Genomic DNA, 24,375 nt, shown 5'->3' on the forward strand with positions numbered 1-24,375 from the left:
TATGGCCCCCAATCAGGAACTGATTGAGCACAAGAGGACAGCTTCAACTCCCTACAATTTCATCTCCATCCTGACCAATCAGCACTCCCCATTTTCCACCCCACCCCCACCCACCCCCCAACCAAATGTATCCTTAAAAACTCCAATCCTTGAGTTTTTGGAGAGGCTGATTTGAGTAATAATAAAATTCTGGTCTTCCATACAGCTGACTCTGTGTGAATTAAGCTCTTTGTCTATTGCAATTCCCCTGTCTTGATAAATTGGCTCTGTCTAAGCAGCGGGCAAGGTGAACCCGTTGGCTGGTTACAACTTCTTCCGTCTTCCTTCCTTTCCCACCCCATTTCTCTCTTGGGTTGCTGCTTCTCAGACCAATCACTTGGAAAGTTCGTGGCTCTCCTCCTCTTCCTGGCTAAGCACAATGTACCTCCCTGCTGGCTATCCCACCTGATTGTGACTATTTATGACCATTTGTAACCAGACTTGTGATCTTCCATGCAGTAGGAAGACTGTGTAAGTGTACCCATGGCTGTTTATCAACCTTGAGCCCTCCCAAGCATCCTTTAGTCTGAATTTGAATCACAGTTGTTGTACACTTACCCTGTGGCTTTTCATTCCACCCAAGTTCTCCATTCTAGTTTTACTAGAAAGACTTGAGCTTTAGTGTTTCTTGGACTCATATTAATGAAACTGCTACTTTTGAGTCCTTTTGGCTTCTTGTATCTTTTGCCTATTAGCTAAAATAAAGAAAGGCTAGTAAGTGATTAGCACCCTTACCTGCAACGCTCTGAATTAACTCATGGGGATACTCTGAAATGCCTTGCTTTTTCAGGCCTTTCTGCAGGCAACGCCCTCTTCCTGGGATGTTGTTGCCTCCCTAACACAGCCCAGCAATTCTCTCCTTTGTGAGGTTAAATGCCCCTATTTCTTGTGTGCCCCAAATACTCCATGCACATTTTATCACTGCAATTCACCCTGCCTTATTAATTGTGCACCTTTCTCTCTCTCAGGACTATCATTTTCTTATCCACAGTAAGTCTTCAGACATATTTGTTGAATTTATAAGTGAAGAGGTGGAGACATTTTTTTAATACCAAGCTTTCACTTCATCACTCTTTAAGTAACACTGCTTTGTTGTTGACATATCTTAAATATGCAGGCCATTTTCTCAAATAGCTTGAATAGCTTTTTCCTACTTTGTTTTCCTTCTTTTCTTCATCTATCAAAATATTAGTACACCAAAGACCACAGATATACAGAAAAGGTTATATGCATATAAAGAGGCACATTTATCTAAAAATCACTACAGTTTTCTGGTTTTCAAGGATTAAAGTTTACTTATTGCATGCCCATATAATTAGATACTAGATAAACAGGATACTGAACTTTCCAAGTGTCATTACACAGCATCCCTCTCAAAGCTGGAAATGTGTTTACTCAGCACATCGGGGAGTCATCTGCTCATATGATCAGTGACCAGGGTTTATGAGGAAAATTACAGCAGTAAAGTATTATTTCAAACACTGCTTGTGTCAGGACTAGTCAACATGCAAAACAACAGTCTCAAAGTCAGATAACTTGCAAAGGCAGCAAGAGTGGGGTGCTTAACCACATCTGTGGGTGCACATGCACAGTATGTTATGGATGAGATTCAGAGGCCTCCCTGCAACTTTATGCACAACTTTGGATATATTTATTTTTCTGTGGAGTGGGTCCACAGCTTTCGTATCTCAGAGATAGCAGCACATATGTTTGAGCTCTGTGACCACAGGCATGCTCCTAATCTCTGTGTTTTCACTGACTCATTTGTAAAGTTACCTAACCTGTGTTTATTGAGTTCACTTGTAAAATAACAGGATTAGCTTAAGTATTAGATCTCTAAGATGATGCAGCTTTAAATTCTACATTTTCCCTATCCACGCTTCATGGAGATGCATTCATGCAAGACTTAACAGCAACAGAATATTTACAACATGCCAGTCATTGTATTAAGCACTTCACATACAATGCCTCATAAGTGAAATCCTCAAAGTAATCAAAAAAGATTAGGTAGTATTATTAATCTTATTATTATTTTTAGTATATTTAACATTATTATCATCATCAGGACTGTCCCACCAAATTATAATTTCTATAGGGGAAGGAACCTTGTATGTTTTGTTTATAATAGTGCATGGCAAATAAAAGGTGCTCAATAAAAATCTGTTCAAAAAGGCATTGAAACAGATGCATGGCTAGAAAGAGCCAAACAATATTATTATAGGACTTCATTTCACCTCACTTTCTGTTTCCTCCCATTCCTTCTTACCTACCTGTTCCTCTTCTGCTTCCCAGCCCCTGAAGAGTCCAATTTTCCCTTTATTCCCCTCACCCGTTACCATTTGCTTAGAGACCCAGCCATATCCTTTGTTAAACTTGCCTTTGCTTCAGGATTATATCAAATTTTATTCTTCACTTCCCATGAACTCTACTAAAGTTCTCATATGTACTCTATTTAGGTTTTAGGAAAACAATTTGATTAACATAACCTTCCCAAAGAGAACATTAGTCCATCAAAATGATCTCTGTAATTGGTGAAATTTTAGAGTATTTGTGAAATAGTAAATAAGAACATGTATCTAACCCTGCCTATAACATCCTGCGACAGCGAGAATCTGTTCTTAAAGAGTGCGTGCTTCAACCAGCATCATTTAAGTGCCTTCATTTTCTCTGGGCCCTAGGCTTTCCAGCCCAGGACAACAGCATTCACCCAGGGGTTGTGGTACATACATTTGTCCCTCTTGCTCTGCTGTCCTACTGTCTGACCCTGACCACGTCCCTGGATTGCTTTCTGTCCACACAGACAGATCGTAAATGCAGTACATAATGAGAACTTTAATAGAGTTCATGGGACAGTGAAGAATAAAATTTAATACAATCCTGAAGCAAAGGAAAATTTGACAAAGGATATGGCTCGGTCTACAAGGAAATGTAATGCGTGAGGGGAATAAAGGGAAAATTGGGCTCTTCAGGGGTTGGGGAGCAGAAGAGGAACAGGTAGTTAAGAAGGAATGAGAGCACACAGAAAGTGAGGTGAAATGAAGTCCCATTATAATATTGTTTGGCTTTTTCTAGTTACGCATGTGTTTCAGTGCATTTTTGAACAGACTTTTTATTGAACACCTTTTATATGCCATGCATTCTGATAAACAAAACATACAAGTTTCCTTCCCCTATAAAAATTATAATTTGGTGGGACAGTCCTGATGATAATAATAACAATAAATATGCTATAGAATAATAATAATAATAAAAAGATTAATACTAGTATCTAACCCTTTGGATTATCTTTGTTTCCAGTCTTATGGATACTTTTGTAGCAACTCATCTTAGCCAACCCTCTGGTTTTAGCTACCTTATCCCATCTAAGTGCTGAAAGACTTGAGAGATATCCACAATAGGATGGTCTGAGATAAAGATAAGAAACCTTTCTCACCTTTGACTGAAAGAGGAGTGACCTACTGGGCTGCTTCCCTCTCTTGTCTTTGCTTCCTTTCAGCAGCCTGAATGCAGAAAATCATCACTACCAAGGGAAAGGTGCCTTCTCTTTTCTGTTTTAGGGTCTTAGCATTTGCTCTCCTTTTGCTTAGTGCACTCTTCTTCTACAACTTTGCATCACTGCCTCCTAATATTTCAGGTCTCTATTGAAATTTTACATCCACAGATCATCCTTGACTCCCTAGTTGGAATGGGCTCCATACTAGTCACTCTCCAACACACTATTTTCTTTTATCTGCTTTTATTGAGGTTCAAATGTCTATGTTTCTGTGTATGCATGCACTTCTCTACTTATATGCTTATTATCTGTTTCCTCCTACTGCTATGCGTGTTCCTGACAGCAGAGGTTCTGCCTGTCTTCCTCACTGCTGTATCTCCAGGACATGGACATGCCTTGTTTAGCTTACAGTAGGCATATATGAAACTATTGCAGCTCTTGCAACTCCAAAATCTCCAGTGGGATATATTTGAGGGAAAGAAACTGAGGTAAACAGAATCTGCCGTAGGAATTACTGCCCTCACTCTGACAATCCTTGGGTATGTAGATATAGTCCTGGCTGAAGTGCCCAAAATATCATGGGTGTTCAGAATGGTCAATGATTTTATCTGGATATGCAAATAAAGATGACATTTCCATACTTTGTAAAGTGACTGAGTTCCTTTACTCTCTAGCTTTGTTTAAGAATTCAGCTTAGGATGATAAGGATGAATTGTTCACCGTTATTTTGCTGTTGATAATACTGCTTTTGTTTCACCAGCTGGTAAATTTTAGGTGAGCAAAATTCGAGTCTGCAAAAGTTACTATTGAGAATCTTATCTTTTTCAACTCCTGGGCTGTTCTCCTCTCTTCCTTCTCCTCCTCCTCTTCTTCATCTTCTTCCTTTTCTTCTTTTTCTATTTTAAATAATCATTTTTATGTAAAACTATTCTTCATTTGAGTTTCATTCCCAATGGAAATAACGGCATCACTTTAATTAACTACAGAGATAGACACAGCTAAGCAACTGATATGACAAAACAGATTTTTATTTTAGAAAGTGTTATAATGGATATTAGCAAATTTCAATGTATAAAATAAAAATTTCATTAACAAAACAATAAAGTTTTTGAGTAGCTTTCCAAGCTTTCAAATGATTTGACTTTTTATTTTTGAATTTTAAAAAATGTACCTTACTTTAACACACACACACACGCAAGTGGGCTATTTATACAGGATTGTCTGTTACCTGATATATTAATAATAAGGCCAGTGATAATAATAACAATAATAGCCACAGATAGTTGAGTAATTAATAAGTTCCAGGCAAAGTGGTTTATAAAAGTTATCTAATTTAATCCTCAAAACAACCTAATGTCATGCAGTATTATCACCATTTTACAGGTGAGGAAACTGGGCCATTAGTCAGTATGCAGCAGAGTTGAAATTCATACCCTTGTTTGTTCAGTTCTCCGTACGTCATCCACTGGGAGCCTTGTAATTAAACACCTTTCCAATAATCTACTTAGTAGTCTTTTCAGAAAGATTCCTAACCATCCAACCATTCATTTATTCTCCAACAAAGTAGATTTGTGGCAGGAGATCCTTATTTATTTAGATAATCACATCTCGCTACCAAATATTTGACAACATTATCCATTCTGCTTAATTATGCTTTCTGAAAGTATCTGTTATCTTTAATGGGGTAAAATCAGAAAAGAAGGCTGAATAGGAGAGTAAGAAAATGAAATCAGACAACTTTTATGAATCACATTTTCTCAAGAAAGGGTCATTTCAACAAACACACAGTCTAGCCATGTATATTAGGCACTGTATAGAATTATACATAGAAACGAGATACACATCCTAAGTGTGTATCTCAATGAGCAGATAAGCATGTATCTGGAGGAGACAGATATATACATAATTTGTGATGACAAAAGGTAGAATTATTGTCATCATTTACTGAGTACTTAATACATTCTAGGCATTGTGCTAAGTAATTGTTATCATTTTAAAATTTTATACCAATTCCAATTATTACCTCCATTTAAAAGATATAAAAGCAAAGGATAAGAAAGCTGTTTAATATTGCACCATTCCTAACTGGTGAATCCTGCCTTCAATCTAAGGTATGCTTTGCAGTAAGGCACTGGTCCTATATGGCTATGCTGCCATGCCCTGGGAGAGCACCGTGATAGGGCGCCAAAAGAAGGTAGAAGATGGAATTCCACACATCAAACAAAACTGTGATATAAGCATCATTCCCAACCAAAAATAAGTTATCTTGATGTTATCCATTAGTCTCCACAGTTTGCTAGAGTAAAAATCTGACTAAAAATGTACATTGCACTTTTCCAAAAACATTATGAACATGAAACTTCTAGATGTGATTCCAGTGTAATAGGCTCTTGCAGTCCTGGATACCTACTACTTACAGCTTCAGGGAATGTCCAGGTACACCTGGAGAGTCCCTGAGGCAGGAAGAGCAGAGATGTTCCATGGGAGGTATGCAGGTAGAGAGGTAGAGATGAGAAGGGTGGTGATCTTGATCTATGACCTATCCTAACAGCTACTCTGCATTTTCCAAGAGCACCTTGACTCCTCATGTGCTGGTTTTTTTTTTTTTTTTGACAGAGCCTCACTCTCACACAGGCTGGAGTGCAGTGGTGGCATCACAGCTCACTGCAGCCTTGACCTTCTGGCCTTACACAATCCTCCAGCTTCAGCCTCTGGAGTAGGTGAGATTACAGGCATGTGCCATCATGCCTGGCCTTTTTTTTTTTTTTTTTTTCCACTTTTTGTAGACACGGTCTCACTATGTTGCCCAGGCTGGACTTAAATTTCTGGGCTCAAGTGGTCCTCCTGCCTCGGCCTCCCAAAATGCTGGGATTATAGGTTTTAGCCACCACACCTGGCCACAAACTATTCTTAAGGCTCTTATTTCTCTTGCGCCTAGTATTCCTTAAAGTAGGGGTTGCAAAACAGCTGACTCTAGCTCCTAAATGTGTTTAGCATTCTAAAATTTATTAAACACACTTGAAGAGGGATTGCCATTTTTAATCCCACTGTCTCCCTATTAATTTACACCTGGCCTACTTCCAGTTTTAAGCCTGGTCTCTTAAGTTTATAAACCCTGTTTTAAAGCTCCTCTGAGTAAAATTTAAACATGAATAAAGTGATCTTCCCAGTACAGTGGTCAAGCCATATGTGATCTATCCTTGCTGAGCCAAGAATCAAACAGAAGAGTTTTGTCAAAAAGCCACACGATCTAGAGTCTCTGCATACCTGGAGGTTAAGCTCATTCTATCCCTTAACATTTGTTTGCCAAAACACTTTGGCTTTAGTGGACCATATTTAAGGCCAGAAGCCTATTAGGAGGAGAAAGAGTCTGCAGCTATTTTCAATGGACACAGACCAACAGGCCAGTAGAAAAATACACAAGAGTGTTGTAACATCATCATTTCAAAAAAGAAAAAACACCAACTGAAAGTACTGGTGGAGGTAAATAAGTCAGGGGAGCGATGCCAAACAGTTTACATCCAAACTATAGAGGCAGTCCAATATTCCACTTAAAATTGACCAACAAATGAGTTATGAGGCTATACCATAACCCAAAACACATCAAACAAAAGTATCAATTCTCCCTTAAACCCGTACTTCTACTGCTTTCTACAAAAGTGGTTGTTTTGCCTTAAAGACATTATGTTGGAGTTACGGTGTTTCTAACTGACTTATGGACCATTCAACTTACTCATAACCAAACATTAGCACTAATAGCGCTTGGTATTTTAAGGGAAAAAAAAATTCTTTTCTAAACCTATCCATCACCATTCTAACATGCCAAGCCTGCTCCATCCGTGAACAATTGAGAACAGATGCATCACTGAACATATTAAAAGGCAAATAAATGTAGAAACCAAAGGTTCACACTTCAATTTTAATGCTGAGCAGAACTGCATGAGTTTGCAATAATGTGAATCATGCTTGATGGATTATTTTTAAATTAAAACTGGAACCAGTGTTACCGCATGTTATTTTTTCATTTACAATGTTCTGATGTAGAATTCACTTAGTGTTTAATAATTCACTACAATGCAAAGAAAAACAATTAGGTTTTTTAAAAGGCAAGATTTTTTTCTTTTCTAAAAATTTAATTCTTAAGAGAAAAAAACCCAATAAACTGATGCCATTTATAGTACTGTGTTTTATTTTGGCATTCACACTTGGAAAAGGGACAGAGACAAACCTAAAGAAAGTGAAAATTGATCTCAAAAGGCAATATGCTACAAACAACTGAAGGATTCTGGGATATTTATGTTAATGTATAGAGAAAATTATCCAAATGTCTCTGTGGACCTAACCTACACCACTCAGTTATTCTGTCTTATTATGCAGCATTCTCAGTTGTTGCTGTTTTTTTGTTGTTGTTGTTGTTGTTGTTGTTTTGAGACAGGTCTTGCTTTGTTGCCCAGACTGGTCTTAAATTCCTGGCTTCATGAGATCCTCCCACCTCAGCCTTCCAAAGTGTAGGGATTACAGGCATGAGCCACCACACCTGGCCTGTTACTGCTTTTTAATTTTTTGTCATCTCTACCTGACTTTAAGCTCCAGATGGTTCAAGGACCCTGTCTGTCCTGCAGACAAATACAAAGGTAATTTGTATCTACTACATCTACCAGAATGCCTGACAAAGAACAGGAACTTACTATTGTTTTATTAATGTATGAATGAGTAAAGAAGATTGTGTGTAACCTATGATTGTGGGTGACCCAACGACTAAAATTAACTGTAGATTTTGGCTCATTATAAGGTTAAACATTTTCACAATGTAGATTTTGGCTCATTATAAGGTTGAACATTTTCTACCAGTCAGAACCATTTACAGTTGAGAATGGCTGCTGAGGTGTTCGAGTAGAGAAAAGAAAGACTACAAATAAGCATGAGTCTAGCAAACAGGATTCATACTCTTGGGTCCTGTATTGGACCTTTTGATTTTGCAGATGCTCGTGAGCCCTGAGGCTCTATGATTATAAGACAGACCCCTCCCAAATCTGGGTCATAGTTGAAATTATAATCATCAGGACTTTTTTCTGCAATAGAATTTATACACAAATTTTCAAACCAAAAGAGGAAATTATTTTCTTGAGCTTTAATTCTGAAAACCTGTTTAACTCTCACATACTTTCTATTTGGCTAAATGTTTACTTTGCCTCAGTTGAATCAAAAGGCAATTTAGTATCTGCTTTATTCTAAACGATCTCCCTTTTTCTATTTACTATGCTCTCTTTCAAAATGCATGTCCCAAAGGTTGACTTAATAGATCCAAAATGGTACTTCTTACTAACAAGAATTTTAACATTTTGACCATAAGGTAGGAACAAACCATGTTATAAGCAATTAATAAAGTTCACTCACCCTCACTGAATTTGATCATAGAAAATTGATCTCTATACTTCATGAAACCAGTGTCTGCTGTTAATCATAAAGTGGTTAAGTACTCACCACCAAAGAATAATAAATCTTGAATCCAGGTTTAGCCACAAAGTAGTCATCGGACTTGAATGTGATTTTAATTTGGTTTGTTCTTGATTTTATCCTTGGAGGAACTTCCTTGTGTCCACACCATCGCCCTCTAATAATGGTACTGGTTTCAGATATATCTTCAACTTCCACAAAATCATACCTAGAATCAATTGGACATAATGAACATGTTTTGATTAAAGTACATTTTGAAATTCATACTTACACTGAGAAATTAAAACTAGCATATGTGATTTTTCATGACCACAATCTGAAATGAAAATTACAATGTACAGAAATGTTAAAAGGAAAACTGGTTTTTGTATTAGGTTTACAAATTCAAACTTCAGTAATCTATTCTGAGAAAACCTTTACATACATTTAGTCATGACTGTTCCTAAATCTTCGATAATCAAAATGGGTCACTTTCTGAGCATCCGGCTTTAAAAAGTTTTCTTGGAAAAACTAATATCTGTAATTGTTGGCATATTTTAGGAGATGTACCTTTAGTTATATGCCCAAATATTAACTATATAAAGTTTTTAAAACAAATACCCACTCTGAATTAATTTACCGCATTTGGTGCTTTCTTGAGAAAGTAAATGATCTACATCTATATAGCTTACAAAATCAGTAATGCCATTACAGAAAATTAATGGATAAACACATGATTTGCTATATTCTCTTTTTGCAAATTATCTTTTGAAATGATCATGTCATAAAATATGAAACTTATCATAAGGTAAAGTGTGTAACTTTAAGGAGAGATGTGTGCTAACCAATATCAAAAAAATCTGGGCTGGTTAAACCAACATGTGAATGAGCTTAAGACCATAAGTTCACCTCTGGCATTGGTCGGAGAAACTAGAATCCTGGGATTGAAGAAGTCAGCAAAAGCCTCTTTAGTTATCCTTGTGAGCATTTGGTCTTCGAAGCACCTCCAGAGTGTTCCATCATTCTATCACATAGTAGGAGATCCTCAATGACATAGTTTACATCTTCCAGGGAGTACTTATTCTACTTTCAGCCCCCTAAGATGTTGGAACATTCTACTTGATAAGCTGAACTATTTCTTTCAGTTTTGGTCATCAGTATCTCGCTCCTACACTCTACCTTTTCCACAGTGACTTCAGATGCTGAGGTCACAGGCAAATGATGGGTATTCAGTGTGAACAGTGGCAGAAGTCTCACATCCATATTACAGTTTTCTTTCACAATCATCAGAAGGAATCATCATAAGAAACATTATTTCTGAATACATAGAGAAAACAATATGGCTTTCCTGGTCTTACTCATGCACCTCAGAGCTCTGCTGGATTGGGCAAAGTAATCTAAAAAGAAAGTAAAAAATAATGATATTGTGACTAAATTTCTCTAACGGTGATTTACAAGGCCCTTATGTCCATTGCCTCAGTTTCCTTATGGATAAAATAAGAAGGCTTATATAATTTTACCAGCTCCATATCTCTTGGGTGCTGTGTAAATTAATTACTTAATGTTTGTATAGTGCTTGGAAGGTAAAAAGCACTAACAAAGTATCATTATTCAAGGAATAAAATACTATAATGTAAACATTAAGGAGGCTTTGGAACAGATGGTAGGAAATCAATTCCATTTCCTTTTGTATACAATACATGTAAATCATATTTGCTGCACAAAGCATGAGTATACTTGAAACTTTTAATAACACCACAGGTCACTTTTGTTTAAAGAACACATCAGTGTAACTTTAACTCTGAATCTGAAGTCAAGAGAGGGCTGTTTTATCTCTTAGAGAGGGTTCTGAGACAGGACTCTGGGCTGTCTCTTTCCCGTCTTTCTCTCCTCTTTTCTGCTTGCTATTCTTCTACTTCCTTCCATAAATTCTGAGGAGCAACTAGATTTGGTGAATGGTTCAGAAAGGAAACCATCCCGACTCTTCCTCCCTTATTTTCACAGCTAGGATGTCAAAAGGGCTCACTGCTAGGATCAAAACTCCAGGTCAGTAGTGGAGACCTGGCTTCCCTTCTATGATATTGTGATAATAAGAAATATATATACTTGGTGTTTGTTCCTGGCACAGGCTCCTAAAATTCTTGGAATTTCTGAGTGCTAGGGTAAGAGGAGCATCTTTTGTTATCCATAATAAGCCCCCTTCCAACCATACCATAATTTATCCTAATGAATAAATTCATTGCCTTTTGGAAGTACCTGTTGGAAGGCCCTAGACAGCTTCAAAATGGAGCTTGTCACCAGAAAGAACAAGACATGATTAGAGAGCTGTAAATTTTGGCTCCACCCCTAGATGTCTGGGGAGGGAGAGGGCCTGGAGATGGAGTTCAATCACCAACGATTTAATTAATCATGCCTTCACAATGAAACTTCCATCAATACCCTTCCAGGCTGGTGAATACATCAAGGTGTTTGGAAGGTTGCAAACCAAGAGAAGACACTCTTTACATACATCTTGCCTATGTATCTCTTTCATTTGGCTGTTCATGAGTTGCATCCTCTGTAATAAACTGGTAATGGCAAGGAAACTGTTTCCTTGAGTTTTGTGAGTTGTTCTAGCAAATTATTCAACCCAAGAAGAGGGTTCTGGAACCCCTATTTATAGCTGGTTGATCAGAAGTAGGAGAGGCCTGGAAGCTGCAACTGACATAGAACGTGGAGGCAGTCTCATGGGACTGAGCCTTAACTTGTGGGATCTGACACTGATTCCAGGTAGTGTCTGAACTGAATTGAACAGGACAATACAAGCTGGTGTTGGAGAATTAACTACTGTGGGAAAAACCCCTCACCTCACAGATTTGGTATTGGAAGCGTTCTACGGACAGAAACAGATCATGGTACCCTCCAAGTCATCACCTTTAATAATCTTTTAATAGCGTTTTTTTCCCCCATGATTTTTTAGGCACAGAATATTAGTTCTGTTTTTTCAAGGTTGAAAAGACACAAGATCAGTATTAGTTTATTCTCTTTGTAAATATTAACTGGCTCTTCCTTAATGTATTCATCTCTGCTTTCTGGCATACATTACCCTCTTTGGTCCTAGAAAGTAATAGTCACTGCTGTTATTCTCAGCAAAATAGCAACATAATAAAAGCTGTCAGCATAATAAACATGCAACAGAGGACAACCGAATTTGAGGCACCTCTTTTTATTATTCAAAGGAAAATCAACCTGCTAAAAGGATTTACCAGTTCAGTAGTTCATTGGCAATGCAGAACAAGTGTGTGCAGTAAAGTACCAAAAAAGAAAAAAAATCTTCCTCAAGTCTTATACATGCTAATTAAGTGAGTAAAATGTTGTGAGTGGACATTCAAAGAACAGCCCAGGCTTTCTTTGATAACTAAGCTAAGAAGGGAGAAGATTATCGGACACAGCTTTCATCTTCTACTTGTGACCCAGAAGCTGCAAGAAACAGACCCTTCTGAGGAACACAAGGAATCTGGGATGGGCTTTCTCTTCCTCTCCACCCGTATCTGAGGCCTTCACAATATGAATTTGGGGTCAGGCCCTGATAGGTTCCCCAACCATCATCTCCCAGTTCTGGCATAATTCATTATGGTTAGGAAGGCCTGGGTCAGCCGGAGCTGGGCGGGAGTTTATGTTGCCTAAGTGCATGGCAGGCTTTGACCAGAGTCACATGATGCAGTTGCCGGTAACATGGGATGCTGGATACCTGTGCACAAATGCTGTTCTGTCCCTGGAAAAGGAGAGGACCTCCAGGTTTCACCCTTCTTTGGAGGTCACACAGTCCTGACAGTTGCATAAGTGAGTTTCTGTGAGTCCTGCCAGGTTATTTGGCCCTCTGCCTCAGCAGTCTATGCTATCTTGTCTGTTAGGGTTGACACAAAGGCTTTTTGAAAAAGAAGTGACACATATTGGGTCTGTTTAAAAGGCTCAAAAGGAAAGTTCGATGTAATGCTTTAAATTCACCTTTTTTTTTTCACCTTGAAATAGTACCCTAAAAATTTTTTTCTGACTTACCTACAGATATCATTTTCTGCTTCCTCTAATCCAAACTGATTGTCAAACACTAGCTGTATCCTCGTATTCTCCTGAGAGTGGAGCCGCCATGTCAGGAGCAGGTTCCTGGGGTAGCTGTTCGGGAACCGAGGACTCTGCACGAAGCCGTTTCCTTTCACCTGGATGGTCTCATCTCTTCGGTACAAGTCTGTGAGGTGATTGCTCTCTGTTAGTAGTCACAACTTGTAGAAATTAGTATGTTGCTCCAATTACAGGAAAGTAAAAAAAAGAGAACAGTTTACAACACGTCATATTTCAAAACACTTCTTAATTTTGCTTGAAACATTAAGTCTAAATGGTAGCCTCTGGTTAAACAAACAACATATCTTTCTTCTATTATTCTTTACCTCCCCAAATTCCTCACAAATATAGACTTGATGCCTAATACCTTACACTTGGAGGGTAGGGTTTCTTAACATCATTCTTGACAAGCAAAAACTAACAACCATCTCAGAATTCAGGTACATTTAGATTGCAATTAAAATCAGCAAATAGGCTGGATGCGGTGGCTCACGCCTGTAATCTCAGCATTTTGGGAGGCTGAGGCAGGTGGATCATGAAGACAGGAGTTTCGGACTATTCTGGCCAAAATGGTGAAATCCCATCTCTATTAAAAATGCAAAAATTAGCTGGGTGTGTTGGCACCTGGCTGTAATCCCAGCTACTTGGGAGGCTGAGGCAGGAAAATCGCTTGAACCCGGGAGGCAGAGGTTGCAGTGACCTGAGATCGTGCCACTGCACTCCAGCCTGGCGACAGAGTGAGATTCCGTCTTAAAAAAAAAAAAAAAAAAAAAAAATCACCAGATAATTTCAAATAGTTCATCCTTCTCCTTTTCCATGAAATGCAAATAGATGAACTTTTTTTCTTACACCGATGGTATAGCAATCTATGTCCAGTGACTAGCGTCTGAGATACTCAATAAAGACTGCTAAGTGAATGAATGAACGAAAAACAAAAGAAAAGACTCCAGTGATGTTTAATGACCCTTTATTTTATATTCAAATGACATTTTTCGATGGGTAACCTTCTGGTTAAACCAACAACACATCTTTCTTCTAGTAGCCCCCACCTCCCTGAATTCTTCACAAATCCACCCTTGATGTACAACTTTGTACTTTGGGTGCTCTCTTAATATCATTCTTGACAAGCAAAGACTAACAACAATCTCAGAACTACAGTTCTTTTAGTATGGGTTAAAATCAGCAAATAATTTCAAATAGTTCTTCCTTCTACCACCAAAAATCATAATTTTGTGTCTTGGGTTTTCTAAGACTTAAAATAGGTCCAATTCTTATTGTATTTTCTCTATGTAGTTAGCCAGATAAAAAGAATTTATCTGGTTTTTGTTCTGGGTTCTTGGAAGAGAGTTTCCAAACCCTTGAAATTTCTCACGTGATAGAAATATTTTTGTTATCCATGATATGGCCCCTAGGACCACGTCTGAATTTATGCTAATGAAGTGACTCACTGTGGGCCCGCAGATAGCTTCAGGATGGGGGTTAGCCATGCCAGATAGACCAACTATGTGATTAAGGGTTAGGGCTTGGAGCCATTATGACATTTAACCTGATCTCTCTCCCAGCCTCTGGGGATGAAAGGCGGATTGAAGATTGAGTCCACTCATGTTGATAATGATTCCATCAATCATGACTGCATAATGAAACTCCAATGAAAACTCTAGACACAAAGACTTGGGTAGGTTTCCTAGATGGGGATACACATTGATGTACACATTGATGTCCTGAGGACACAGAAGCTTCATGCTTGAGACCCTCTCAGACCTTACCCTATGTGCTTCTTTATTTGGCTGGTCCTAATTTATATCCTTTATGGGAGGACTTTAATTGTAAGTATAGTGCTTTTCTGAGCTCTGTGAGCTGTTCTAGCAAATATCAAACCTGGGGGGCTTATAGGGACTCCCAAATTTATACCCAAATGGTCAGAAGTGCAAGTGAGCTGGGGTCCCCCAAACTTGCAGTTGATGTCTGAAGTGAGTACCATATTGTGGTGCTTGTAATTTTAACCTGTGAAATTTGGCCTAACTCTGGGTAGTTTTCATCAGAATTGCATCATACAGTGGATCCCCTTTTCATCTCTCTCAATATTCAGAGTTTGTTGCATTTCGGATTTTGGCTTTTTAGGCCCCACCATAAGCAGACCTCCAGCCACAGTCTATTTATGTTCTCCTGCAGAGAGTTTACTTTGAGGGACTATAATTCAGTGAGCCTGGTCAGGGAAGCTATGTTTGCTGGTGTAAACCACTGTAAGGTAGGGTTTCTGAGGGTGGCTGTTAGAGCTTCCAAAAATAAGACAAAGAGGATAAGAATTGGCATGTGAAGTACAAGTCTCTTTTGCAAGTGATTTTGCATATGGGAATTTAAACTTTTTTGGGACTCATTTAATGTTAATGTGTTGCAGCTTGTTCAAGCTAGATTTGTGTGGGAGAGAGTTGTAGGAAAAGCAACGGGTAGTTGAGGGATGTCCCCACTCCCTGCCTCCAGATGAAGGCAGTGGCCTGCAGTCATGGCAGCACTTCCAACAAGCACAGCAAGCAGACAACTTCCTAGGAGCCGAAAATCATTTCTGCTCATTGAGTCTTTTCTCTTCCCTTGATAAAAGTTCAGCTGTGGAAACTGGTGTCTGCTAAGGGGATTTTAGGCAATGGGTCTTCATATGGTTTGGCTCTGTGTCCCCACCCAAATCTCATCTCTAATTGTAATCCTCACATGTCAGGGGAGGGACCTGGTGGGAGATGACTGGATCATGGGGTGGTTCCCCCATGCTGTTCTCGTGATAATGAGTGAATTCTCATGAAATCTGATGGCTTAAAAGTGTGGCGGTTCCCCGCAACCCCTGCCTCCTGCTGCCATGTAAAAGGTGCCTTGCTCCCCCTTCACTTTTTGCTGTGATTGTAAGTTTCCCAAGGGCTCCTATGCCGTATGGAACTGTGAGTCAATTAAACCTCTGTTCTTATAAATTACCCAGTCTCTGGTAGTTCTTTATAACAGTGTGAAAAACGACTAACACAGGTCTGAACACTGTTTTCTAGGTTGACTGATTTGAGCTATTAGTCAGTCAACAATTACATATTAAGCACAGATTAACCATATTGTATTATAGTATTTTCAAGATTTCTATCACTTGAGTATTACCCTCACAATTTTTGCCATATTTTTGTACCTCTAGAGCTATTATTAGTCTCTCTCTAAATTAATATTTTAATCAAAAGCAAATTTATTCTAAAATAAAACTTTATGCCAATAATATAAATGGCAAGCAGCCATCATTTGCCACGAATAGAAGGTAACCATGAGTCTAAATATAAAACTACTAATTTTTAAGCTTTCTATCTCAGGTATTCAGAGTCCTCATTTGTATAACGGAATTGAACAGCATGTTTTCTCTTTGGTCTCTTTCATGGGTATTATATATTCTTTCTTCACAGTTCCAGATGCTATGTTAAATATGGATATAATTTAAAATGTTTAAGGAACGGTTCTTGTCTTCATACACTTGGAAAACAAAGTTGATGCATACTGCACAAATGTAAACAGGTAAAAGGGAATATTAAGTGCTGAGTGTAAATGCTATGGTTGCTCAAAGTCCAGGTGAGTGGCAAGGGCTAATGTGGAGAATGTGTTCATATGATCCTTGCAAGAGGCCTGCCCAGAGCAGAGTCCAGGTGGCCCCAAGTGAGACACAAGAGGGCTACAAGCTTTAAAGGAACTATGGAAATATTTGAAAGCCAGATAGAAACATCTCCACTTGATATGGGAACAAACAGAGCAGCCCTGGTGTGGGTGAATAGTTTGTTAAAAGGAAGATTAGCCTGTTGGTGATACAGTACTGGAGAGAAAGTGCCTGCAGCATCAAGGTCTCCTAGGAACTAGAGGTGAGGGTAACAAGGTCCTATTCTAGAAGGGCAGGTGGGAGTGATGCCACTTTGGGGGAAAAATAGAAAGGAATGTAAAAGTATGGGTAAGACGCAGCAGCAGCATGCTAAGCCTAGAGCCTGGGCTGAGTGTGGTATTATTGATACTCAGGGATGCTGCCAGGGGAAACATTTTTAGAGGAATGTAAGTTTGGTTTTGAAGTGGTGATGAGTAATTCAAGTGGAAACTTAGCAGGCTTTGGGGTTACAGAGCTAGCTGGGAGAACAGATCAGACACAAGGCCTCAGCTCAGAGAGGAGAGAGGAGGCCTTGGGAATCAGTGATCCCTCTGAAGAAGTGTCCTGAGAAGGGAAGATGAAGCTTGGTGCTGGCACACATGCCCTGGGAGTGGCAGATGACAGAAGAAGTGCCCACCTGGAGTAATGGTTGGGAAGGAAGCTGTGTGTAAGTCAGGCTGCCCAGAAAAGGGACAATTTCAAGGACAGAGTGGTCAATAAAGTCACATGAAAACCAAGACCAGGGGACAACAAGACGGAGAAAAGACCACAGAACTTGGCAATAACAAAGTCAATGATATCCTTTCAAAGTACACTTTTAGAAATTTTCTAAGTATAAAAGGGGACTCTTTTTTTTCCCTAAAACATCATTAAAGTCTACACTGTCTTAAAGGTATTAACTCTGGTTATAAATGAATGCCAACTACATTTTTATGAACCTGTAGAAGGGGTGGGGAGAGGGGCTTTCCTTATGTAGTTTGATTAGGACAGTACAGTCAGCCCTCCATATCCATGGGTTCCACATTCATGGATTCATAAACATCAAATTGAAAATATAAAAACAGGATGCTTGTGTCTATGCTGAACAAGTACAGACTATTTTCTTGGCATCATTCCCTAAACAATACAGTGTAACAACTGTTTACACAGCACTTACATTGTTTCTACAGGTGATTTTAAAATATAGAAGAGGATGTGCATGGGTTACATGCAAATAGTACATCATTTTATATAAGGGGTTTGGTATCCTTGCGGTATGTGGAGTGGGAAGGGGTTCTGAAACCAATTCCTCATTAATACTGAGGGACGACTATATTCATTTTCAATTTTGCAAATTTGTCACAGACCTATGCTGCGGTATATTGAACTATAGGGGAAAAATAACAATATTTCAGATTTATTTTTCCAAACAATTCTGCCAAAAAATATAACTAAACAAAATATGAACAACAGCAAACACTGCTAATTATGCTTATTTTGTGACTGGCATTGTTCTAAGCAATTTGCATACTTCATTTGTAGGGTCTAATCACTATATACAGATGATCTCTTGTGTGTGTATGCATGTCCATATATATTTATAACCACTTTGAGATAAGTATTATTACTAGCATTTTTTTTTTTTTGAAATGGTGTCTCATTATGCCACTCAGGCTGGAGTGCAGTGTTGTGGTCTCGGTACACTGCAACCTCTGACTCCCAGGTTCAAGCAAGTCTCCTGCCTCAGCCTCCCAAGTAGCTGGGATTATAGGCATGCACCACTATGCTCAGCTAATTTTTGTATTTTTAGTAGAGACAGGGTTTCACCATGTTGGCCAGACTGGTCTTGAAAGCCTGACCTCAAGTGATCTGCCTGCCTTGGCCTCCCAAAGTGCTGGGATTACAGGCGTGAGCCACTGTGCCCAACTCATTACCACCATTTGACAGATGAAGATTCTGGGGAAGAGTGAGGTCTAGTAACTTGCTCAAGGTCACAGAGCTAGTGAAAGGTAGAGTCAGAATATAAACCAGACAATCTGGTTCCAGAGTAGATGCTTCTAACCACTGTGCTATAGAAAGTGTTCATTCTTTTTAGTGTGAGATTTGCTTGAGGCAATTTTAGATTCTTTGCTATCTGTAATGTACTTCTTAGTCACACTGTTTACATATAATTTAACTTCATGCCAACTCAGGGCTATTCTTAGCAGAAGAGTTATAATGAATTATAGATACAAAGAACAACCTATCAGGTTAAACGTGAAATAAGTACCAAAGTATTATATACAAAGTCATATTCCTAAACAAAGGCATTTACTATGATAATAACAGCTAACATTTCTGGAGCAATTAGTATTGCCAGATACTCTGATAAGTGGTTTAAAGCCATTACTTCATTTAATCCTCACAACAACCCTATGCCATTGGTATTATCCCCACTTTACAAAGGAAGTTTTGAAAATTTAAGAAACTTGTGACCTCAGGCACAAAGCTTGTGGTGGAATCAAGATGTGACCTTAGGCAGTCTACTACTTTCAGAGCACACATGCTTAACCAGAGCACTGTATTACTGTTAAACTACAAAAATAGGAAAAAAATCACTTTTCACAGAGAGGAAATAATTTTTATGTATGTTTATATAATACGAATATAGTTTTATTTTGTATTTTAATGCAGAAAGAGGTTCACATCTTCATAAACTCTGAGCTGTGCCTTTGACTTAAAAAAAAGCCAATTAAAAATTTTTAAAAGCCAAAATTTTATATAATTGTCTATTTTATTCCTAATTGTTCAGGAAACCCAGCTCACCCAACCAAGTATCCCAGGAGCTCATGAAAGTCACTGTAGGCACTATTACTTATCCCTGAAATCCATCTAGACCAATGGTTTGCTACGTGTGGTCCCCAGAGCATCATCATTAACATCACCTAGGAGCCTGTTAGGAATGCAAATTCTCAGGCCCTACTCCAGACCGACTGAAGCAGAAATGCTGGGCATGGAGCCAAGCACTATATATATTAATAAGCCTCCCAGGTGATTCTGATGCACCCTAAGGTTTGAGAACTACTGACCATGTCATTATTTCTATTTTGCTTCGTATTCCTGACTTTCCTGCCACCTCTTTACTTTGACTCAGTAACTCAAGTCTGGTTTTTCATTTTGTGTCCTTGACTGATGACCTGTTGATATGGACAGGAGACAGAGAAATACTGGGTAGAAGGGGGTAGTTCCCCAGCAAAGGCCCCACCGTCAAGCCTGGAAATCCACAGCCCTAAATGGGAACAGGTATTCCTGTTTTCGTTCCCAAAAGTTGCCTTTGGGCCTGCCACACCACCCTACCTTGTACCCATAAAAACTTCAGACCGCAGGCTCCAGAAGCAGACGAGGAGGAGACAAACCGAAGTGCAGAAGAATGGCCAAACGGCGTGGCAGAGAGAAGAGAAGGAGCATCTGAATATCAAGAGGAGTTCAGCTGGGGACAGCTAGACAGGAGACAGCCAAACTCCAGGGAAGAGCATATTCCCACTCCATCCTCCTTCCAGCTTCCTATCCATCCCGGTGAGAGCCACCTCTACCATTCAATAAAACCCCCGCATTCATCCTTCAAGTCTATATGGAACCTGATTCTTCCTGGATGCCGGACAAGGACCTGGGTACCAAGAGGGCATGGAGCTGGTTAACACTTAAGCTGTCTGTGGACAGCAAGGCTAAAAGAGCACACTGTATCACGTGCCCATTTGGGCTTTGGGAGTTGCAGATACCCACTCCTGGACGTTGCTGTGGGGGTGGACCCCAGGGGTCTCATCTGCGTGCTCCCCTCCTGTAAGGGGTTTGAGTGTGCATGACAGCTAAACAGGAGGAGCCACATGCCTGTTGCAAGCCCTAAGTGGGGGATCAGGGAAGTATCCCGTTTCACTGTCTCAGGCTCACTTTTCTATTTCTGACCTTGGAACCTCCTCCAGGATGTCATTTCCAGTATACAATGACTAGAGCAAGAGGCTACACACCTTGGTGGCTTTGACTGTCTTTGACAGTCTCACCCCTCATCCGGCTTTCCCATTCATAAAGAAGTCACCCCGGCCCCAATAAATGTATGCGATAATCCATCATCATCTATAATGCTTAAGGAGAAATGAAACTGTGAGTAACGGTAATGATTTTTTATTCTCATATCATAATATTATACATGACAACAAAAGATGCAAAAGGAAAACAGTTGTTGAAGTAAAAATTAAAATATTTGATCAAACAATGATATAGTTGCAGGCTGCGCCATCTCACACAAACTCAGTGGAACACTACAAACATGCCCTTTTGTCTCTTTTCCCCATAAGACAACTCAGAAACTTTTCCCCATAAGAAACCAACAGCACGACTGATAGTGACAAACCCTTTTCAGCTACATGCCAAAAGTAATCAAGAATCAAGAAATTCCAAACTTGTAAAAAGATTTTTTAACAAAATATCATTAATAAAAGTGCTGTTTCATGATCCTATAATATGTCATAGCAATAATGTTTGCCCAGAATGTAGTTGAATGATATGCAAACTATATAGTCGCACTTCTGCTGCTAAACAACCACAGTAACCTAAATTGGTGTCGGATGTAGTATAGTTTATAAACACCCATTTTGCAAGTCCATCATGGAAATAAGTTGACAAAATAGGAAACAAATATTATACTTTCATTCTGTTTTTTTATAATAATTGTTTTGTTGTTACTTTAACAGGTAACAAAAGCAACAGAGAAAAGGGATTTATTGCAAGCCCAAAGAATGGAAGCTTTACATATTTAAGAGCAGAGTCTTGAAGTCAGCTCTACCTCTTTCTAGTCCTAGTAACTCTTCCCCCGTATTACAAACAGCAGCATTACTCACACCATGTCATCCCTCTGGCTTCTGTTTTCCAACCTAATACATTAGGGAGCTTAATAATGTGGCAGATTCCTTTCAGGTCCAAAATGACATGACACCTTAATAGTTTTCTTCCAAGGGGACAGAAATGCCAGTGGTTTGACTGTGGGTAATAGATAAGATTAAACAATGCTCGGAAAATAAAATCTCAAATCTTAAATCTTCGATGGGTAAGTGGTCAGACACTTTTGCTAACCATATGTAATATTCTATTATATTAACATTATATATAATAGATATTATATATAGTTGTATGCCATCATCTTAAATAAGAATATAAATGGGTAATACAAGTTGTTCAGACACATATTGTTTGGGAAAGTCTCTATTTCTCTTCAACTAGAAAATGTCCCAGGCACATAATTATCCACTTAGCACATTAATTTGTGTTGAAAACATTATGAAGGAATTAAAATAAATGTTTTAATGTAGAAACGATGTATTCTATCTTTTGCTCCCTTTAAAACTAAGTAAAGACTTCTTTTTGAGTCTATCTAGGTATAAGAGATAAAAACTGAAGATACTCAAAGGTGCTGTATAATTTCTTTAAAGTTTCAAAGGAAAGTAAAAATCATATTGGAGAAAATTAAACTCCTGAGACAAAGGACTATGTCTTGTTAATCATTATAACCCCAGTACATTGCCAGTCTGGGCATATGAGACTCTCAAAATATATTTGTAAAAACATACATGGATGAATGGTTATTACAAATAATGCATATTATTTATGCATATTATAATAATAATACAAATTATTAATACAAACCTGAAAGACATTTAAAGATAACAAATAAAAGGCAATTTTATCAGAAATAAAATTGTAAAATGCCCCAAATATTTCACTTCCAAGAAATTCATATTAATGCAGCCAGGGGCCCTACATTTGCGAGAACACATTTAGCATGAACGTTAAGGGATTATTTTTGGAAGAGCTGCATTTAAATGATCCTGCTTACCATCTGGTTTACATATTAATTCTGAAATGACTACTTACTCTGTCCTATTTCCACTGGACAACCTACCAGCAGCACCAGAGCCAGGCCCTACCATACTTTAAAAAGTTGTGACTCTGAAAGAAAAGAAGAAAAATGCTGGAACAAAAGTAAAAGAGTTTGCTGTATATGTGGGGGCTGCTCTTGGATTTATTAGGCAATGTACAAAATCGGTGACTGACTAGATTCCATAGGTTCTCATCCTATGCAACCATGTAATTTAGAGTGGCAAGTTCAGCAAAATGAATCCAAATCAGTCCTGTGTCTTGCAAATGCATTATTATTATTAGTAGTAGTAGTAGTACTCAATCACCTCAAGTAATTTCTGCACTCTTCCTCAAAGAATCAAAACGTAATAAAGTGTCCTTTGATGCAAAACAGTTCCTTAATTGATGAGACAATGTGCGGTATTTTGTTGAAGCAGCCAAAAAGAAATGAAAGAGATGGAGAATAGAAAAGAGATTAGAACAGGAAGTCCCTAATTTAAAAATGAATAGGTCAATTTGTACCACAGACCCTAAAATACGCAACTTGGATTAAACTGAATTTAATTAGATAATTTTCCATAAATTATCTCCTAACTTAAAAAGTACAGGGTTGGAGTCTCACCATGTGAACTGATAAAGGTGAAAATTAGACTCTAACAATGTTAGTTTAAAAATCAGCATGAAAGCTTTTTCAGCTTCTCCCCCCTAGTGTTTGCTAAGGCACTGAAGCTTGCAATCAATGAGCTGAAGTCCTCCTGGGACTATTAATAGGACAGTCTTCATTAAGGAATTTTTGGTTAACACATGTTCCTAGTGAGAATTAGTCTTCCAATAGCTCACATTAGCTTCCCCAAAACAACATCCACCTGTGCTCAGTCTATGGCCTGCCATTAAGAAACTCAAGAGCAAAGCTGATTAAACATCAGACATTTATTTAGAATTCTCCAGCAGAGATTTTTCTAAGATCTCAGTAGTAATACAAAACCTTTCTGTTTATAAAGATTTGGGGAAGGAGTTGGTTGTTTGCCAGTTACATATCTTTTTTTTTTTTTTTTAAACATTACAGCTCTTTATGGCACAAACCAAGATATTAATGTTACATAAACAGCCATGCTCACAGTAACAATTTGGAGACAATGTTTTTTGTAATCACTTGATTATTCCCTGAGCTCAAAATTATTCATCTTCAAGAATCTGAGTCCACCAAAAATGAATAAATGAAAAAGTACTATAAAGTCCTCTTGAATACTTGCCAGAAACACTCACCAGGAGTGTAATAATGCCCAAAGTATTATATTGATAATTATCATTCTTCACCTCACTAGATCTTTTAATGTACAAAAGTTTGTTTTCTTATTGTACATCAGTGAGCAATCATATTATTTCCTTCAAAATAGCTTGTATTTTACAGGTAGATTACAGAAATGATGGTAAAATATTAAAATGGAAATAATTCAACTTTCTGAAATGACTTTTGGTCTAATTTTTAGAATATCTGAATCTAGATAAAGATTGACCTAAAATAACTATGCTAGATTTTATCACATTCATATTAATTAATTCTCTGATAATTCTCTTTTCTTCTATGGTAGTCTGTTTGTGTTGCAATATTGCCATTTACATATAAAGAATGTGAAAAAATGAAATAATAAAATTCAGAACTGTGAGGGTGAAGGGAAATGTTGAATGGCACGGTAGAAAGTATTACAATATCTAAGGCTTCTGAATAGAGAGATTCTTTCCATCATACTAACTTAACACCCAGAAAACAATAAGACAACCACAATGACAA

The 24,375-nt window shown here is 38.2% G+C and overlaps 1 protein-coding gene across 2 annotated transcripts in view; it reads right to left on the bottom strand.

The window, feature by feature from the left end:
• Positions 1-24,375, bottom strand: part of PDGFD (platelet derived growth factor D) — a 247,727-nt gene that overhangs the window by 76,714 nt on the left and 146,638 nt on the right. Inside the window, exons 2-3 of one of the 2 annotated variants that reach the window (XM_011926641.1) lie at positions 13,007-13,193; positions 9,017-9,197 (exon numbers count right to left, since the gene is read on the bottom strand). In XM_011926641.1, the coding sequence (XP_011782031.1) occupies positions 9,017-9,197; positions 13,007-13,193 (368 nt within the window). Of the gene's footprint in view, positions 1-9,016; positions 9,198-13,006; positions 13,212-24,375 lie in introns of both variants that reach the window. The other variant, XM_011926640.1, reaches the window with a different exon arrangement.

The sequence above is a fragment of the Colobus angolensis genome, unplaced genomic scaffold (genome assembly GCF_000951035.1).
Source record: "Colobus angolensis palliatus isolate OR3802 unplaced genomic scaffold, Cang.pa_1.0 Scaffold7, whole genome shotgun sequence".
NCBI lineage: Eukaryota > Metazoa > Chordata > Mammalia > Primates > Cercopithecidae > Colobus > Colobus angolensis.